The sequence below is a fragment of the Coffea arabica genome, chromosome 3c (genome assembly GCF_036785885.1).
Source record: "Coffea arabica cultivar ET-39 chromosome 3c, Coffea Arabica ET-39 HiFi, whole genome shotgun sequence".
Lineage (NCBI taxonomy): Eukaryota > Viridiplantae > Streptophyta > Magnoliopsida > Gentianales > Rubiaceae > Coffea > Coffea arabica.
This window is the reverse complement of record NC_092314.1, coordinates 24,401,369-24,406,389: the sequence shown is the minus strand read 5'-3', so window position 1 is coordinate 24,406,389 and position 5,021 is coordinate 24,401,369. Positions and strand designations below refer to the sequence as shown.

At 43.9% G+C, this 5,021-nt stretch overlaps 1 protein-coding gene across 1 annotated transcript; it reads right to left on the bottom strand.

Moving 5' to 3' along the window:
* Positions 1-298: 298 nt before the first annotated feature.
* LOC140037890 (uncharacterized) lies at positions 299-4,519 on the bottom strand. Its single transcript, XM_072083047.1, has 4 exons — positions 4,368-4,519; positions 4,034-4,253; positions 1,696-3,439; positions 299-435 (listed from the first exon to the last, which is right to left on the bottom strand). Exons 1-4 carry the CDS (start codon positions 4,517-4,519, stop codon positions 299-301), a joined length of 2,253 nt encoding a protein of 750 aa, XP_071939148.1.
* Between the last annotated feature and the right edge of the window lie 502 nt (positions 4,520-5,021).

Here is a 5,021-nt window from a genome sequence, read left to right as displayed (position 1 = left end):
ACCCAACTGCTCCTTCAAGCACGGACAGGTACATGATTAATGGTCGATCCGATTTGGGCGGTACCAGGACTGGCGGATGCAACAAATAATCTTTAATCTTGTCGAAAGCTTGTTGACACTCCTCATTCCAATACAATGGCACGTTCTTTCTCAACAATTTGAACAATGGCTCACAGGTGGCAGTTAATTGGCCAATGAACCTCCCGATAAAATTGATCTTCCCTAAAAAGCTTTTCACGTCCTTCTGAGTTTTTGGCACTGGCATGTCTCGAATTGCTTTGATCTTTGCTGGATCTATCTATATGCCTCTCTTACTGACAATAAATCCCAACAGCTTACCTGCAGGTGCTCCGAAGGCGCATTTTGCAGGATTTAGCTTCAAATTGTACTTCCGTAGTCTCTCGAGCAATTTCTTCAGATCAACCAAGTGGTCCTCTGTCCTTTTAGACTTGATTATAATGTCATCCACGTAGACCTCCATCTCCCGGTGGATCATATCATGAAATAGGGTTGTCATGGTCCTCTGATATGTTGCTCCGACATTCTTTAAACCGAAAGGCATGACTCGGTAGCAAAAGGTACCCCAAGGGGTAATGAAAGCAGTCTTCTCCCTATCCTCCTCTGCCATCAAAATTTGGTGGTAGCCAGCAAAACAATCGCAAAAGGATTCAATCTCATGTCCGGCAGTATTGTCTAAGAGAATGTGAATATTTGGTAGAGGGAAATCATCTTTAGGACTGGCTTTATTAAGGTCTCTATAGTCAACACAAACTCTCACCTCTCCACTCTTTTTTGGAACAGGGACAGGATTTGAAAGCCAGATTGGGTAATGGGAAACAATGATAATGTTGGTTTTGAGCTATTTTTCAATTTGCTCTTTTATTTTGAGGCTTATATCTGGTTTGAATTTTCTGGGTTTTTGTTTTACGGGTGGAAAAGAAGGGTCTGTGGGTAACCTGTGCACTACCACATCAGTTGAAATGCCAGTCATATCATCATAGGACCACGCAAATACATCCTGGAACATGGTCAAGAATTCAAGCATCTCCTTTCTCTGCCTTGCATTCAAATGAATACTGATTTGCACCTCCTTAACCTCATCCTCAGTGCCAATGTTAACCTTTTCTGTTTCTTCCAGGTTCGGTTTTGGTTTTTCTTCATATTGTTCAAAGTCTTTTGCAAAAGAATCGAATACCTCCTCATTATCACTCTCGCTTTGGAGTTCGGATTCACAGACCTCCAAGTCGTGAGTGATATAGAGATTGCCATTATCGTATTCCAGAACTGTGATATACAAAGGGTCAAATAATTTTATTTTTGGCCATCTGAAAGAATTAACGAATGTGGGATAATAAGCAAATAAGCATACAACAAACAAATGAACAAGCAATATGAATATAAACAAGCGAATAGACAACACAACATGACAAGAACAACTTGTGCATTTTCATAAAGACCTTTGATTGAAAGCAAATTGAAATGAAAACTTAACAATATTTACATGCACAAATGTTAGTCAAAAAGTAAAATTGTTTTCATTGGCTATTTACAGATGCAAAAGTATTTTCATGAATTCACATGAATGATAACCCCTTTCAGTTTACCGAAACTCCTTCCGAACGGGCAGGGACTCGGCTGTCCAATTGGGAATTGATCCTTCGGGGATGTCAGGAAATTCAGCTTCGTCTGACAAACTATCTTCAAATGTCGCCCCAACGAACAACTGGGCCAAACTTGCTTCAATTTCGTCAATTGGGTTGATTTCTGACATGATCACCTCGGCCGGTCGTGGGAAAGTATAATGCAGCGGTGGAATATCAAGAGCCCTTTGCCTCCCTTCTTTCTCCGCTCTCTTACGCTCCTTCATTTCTCTGATGTCCTTAGCGGTCGGTTGGAACCCTAAACCAAATGAATCCTTTTTCTCAATAATCTCTACTGGCTTCAGAATTCCTTGCAAATCTCGTCCCAGCCCTTTATCAAATTCATAGCCTCCACGGATCATTTCTTTGGCCATCATGACACTGGCCTTTGGTAAAACTCGCTCCTCGTTTGTGATCCAACTTACAGAGACGATATCAGCAGTGCTATGAGGAGTCATGGTGACATTGCGGCTTCCATCCTCTTTTAACCCAGAATCGGTGATTACAAGGCAATCCTCCTCGGCAAATATAGTTATCAGCTTGTCATTTACTACAAATTTCAGCAACTGATGCAATGAAGACGGCACAGCTCCGGACTTATGAATCCACGGCCTTCCAAGCAAAACGTTGTAAGCGCTAGGAAAGTGCATGACTTGGCAGGTTATTTGAAATTGTGCGGGACCCATCTCAACTACTAAATCCACTTCTCCTATCGGCTCTCTTTGCGCTCCATCAAAACCTCGGACTATGGTCCCTGAAGGCCTCAGCTTGATGTCTTGCAATCCTAACTTTTCCAAGGTACTCCAGGGACAAATATTAAGTGCAGACCCATTATCAATCAAAACCTTCGGCAGCATTTTTCCGTTGCACCTCACAACTACGTACAGGGCCTTGTTATGTCCAATGCCTTCCGCCGGCAATTCCTCGTCAGAGAAAGTGATTTGCTTGGTAAAGAGTACATTCCCAACCACGTGTGAGAAATTATCAACTGAAATGTTCCTAGGAATTTGAGCTTTAGTCAGTACTTCGAGCAATGCATCCCTATGCACATCTGATGAAAAAAGTAGATCCAACATGGATATTTGAGCGGGCGACTTGCTAAGTTTCTCGATCACATTGTATTCGCTTCTTTGGAGCCTTTTAAGGAAATCTAAGGCTTCTCTCTCGGTAACTGTTGGTTTGGCGGATGGCTCAGAGTTATTTGCTTGAATCGGAATGGCAGCTTCAAATGGACTAACAACCTTCCCCGATCTGGTGACCGCTGACACTTCTTCCTTTGCAATTATCTTTTCCCCAATCTGTATGACAGGTTCATCATAGTTCCACGGTACTTGTTGCAGGCTCAGGACAGGCTCCTGCTTCGGAAATTCAACGACTATTGGCTCCAAAGCCGCACTCTCAGCTGGCGTGAGATCCAAAATAAAGGGCTTTTCGTCCTCTTCAAATGGCAGTTCTATGACAAAGGGTTGGTCTGTGACCCCAAACACTTCAGCTTCCCTTGCCAATTCTCTGACTGGTTCCACATACTCCGTATCATCCAGAATAACCCCAATAATATTGGCATGTTCCGGTAAAGGATTCCTATTTACGTTCGGCCCTTGCGCCTCCCTTTTCCGGATTACAATCTCTCCGGCTTCCACCATATCTTGGATTTTATGCTTAAGCGCCTTGCAATCAATAGTCGAATGTCCGGTGGCCCCTGAATGATAAGCACAGACAGCTTGCGGGTTATACCACGCGGGCATGCCATATGGGTAGGTCGGAGGGGGCACTGTACCAATTTTCCCGGCGGCCTTCAACTGGTCATACAATTGGTCCAGAGGCCTGCCTAAATTGGTAAATGTACAGCTAGGGGGTCGGTTGTAAGGTTCAGGAGGTTGAGGATGGTTGTAAACAGGTCTATTTGGTGGAGGAAATCTTGGGTTATATGGAGGGCGAGGTCGGTTTTGGGGTGGATTTGGTTGGGAAATTTGAAAAAGGGCTGAAGGTGGGTTAGGATAGCTTGGGCGAGGTCGAGGGTGGTGGATGTTGGTAGTGTATACAGGATGCGGGTTCGAATAGTAATGATAAGGTGGTTGGTAAGTTGGATTGTGTTGATATCGGGGTCTAGGCGAAGGGTTTTGGTTCCAAATAAAGGTTGCATCCCCTTCTTTCTTTTTGAACGGCGGCTTTTTCACATTGCTTCCTTGACCTTGTAAAGCATCCAACTGAGATTTAAGGGCGGAGACATTGACAATCTTCCCAACTCTCACAAAGTCATCAAACTCCTCAAGTTTATTTACAATTGCAGCAAACGAACATCCGGTCATACGGAAAATCTCTTCGAAGTACGGCGGATCATGGGCTTTTATGAAAGTACGTATGATTTCATCCTCGGTCATTGGTGGCTCGACCTTTGCAGTTATTTTCCTCCACCTCTTGGCATAGGTCTTGTGGTCCTCAGAAGGCTTCCTTTTCGTTCCTTCTAACGTAATTCGGGTCGGAGCCAACTCGCAGTTGTACTCGTACTGCCTCACAAATGCATTAGACAAATCAATCCAGGTTTTCACGTCTTCAAGCTTCAGGTTAGAATACCAGTCAAGCGCATCCCCTTCCAGACTCTCGGGGAACAACCTTAAAGGCAAATTCTCATCATCTACGGGCTTTCCCAATTTGTTGGCAAATAGTAGGATTTGTGTCTTGGGATTACCCGTCCCATCATATTTGTTAAATTTAGGGGTTTTGAACCCCTCAGGCAACTGCACGTTCGGAAAAAGGCACAATTCATCATAATCCAGGACTCCCTGCTTATTCAACCCCTGGCTCTTCCTCATAAATTCATCGAAACGATCTAGACGTTTGAGCAACTTCATATCAATTGGAGCTGAGGATTCACCCATTTCAGGCTTATTTTGGAAAGTGTGCTCCGGCACGACGGGCTCTGCGGTAGGCTGATAAAAAACTGGTGGGTTCAAATGCATGTTTGGGTCGCTTTAAGGCTGAAATCCTTGACCATAAGAAGGGTAGAAAGGAGGATTTTGAGTAAAAGCATATTGCGGGTTGAAAGTTCCCTCAAACGTAGTTTGAAATGGAGGAATAACAAATGGTTCGGATTGTGGTTGTGTAGCGGGTACAGGCTCAGGTTGCACTCCGCTACTAACGAGTTCGTCAATCAACTTTTTCTGAGCGGCCATTTCTGATGCCATTTCCCCAAATTTTGTGAGTAACTCTGTCAACTGAACCCCAGGACTTGCGCCCTCTGGCTGGGTAGTTGCAACGGCCTTATCGGATGATTCTGGTTGAGTACTCATGTTTACACGATTCCTTTGGGCTTTACTTCGGGATCGCGTAATAATGGGGCTTTTCCGAAAAACTATTTTGAAAATTTACCTGAGAATGCAA

What these genes read in the sequence shown, in the direction of transcription:
- LOC140037890 (XM_072083047.1), bottom strand. Translation starts at nt 4,519, where the DNA reads ATGGGTGAATCCTCAGCTCCAATTGATATGAAGTTGCTCAAACGTCTA. An exon ending in AACGTGCAGTTGCCTGAGGG is followed by an intron (nt 4,254 to 4,367) that starts GTTCAAAACCCC and finishes TTTGCCTTTAAG; the next exon opens with GTTGTTCCCCGAGAGTCTGG. An exon ending in GGAGGAAAATAACTGCAAAG is followed by an intron (nt 3,440 to 4,033) that starts GTCGAGCCACCA and finishes TTGTATGACCAG; the next exon opens with TTGAAGGCCGCCGGGAAAAT.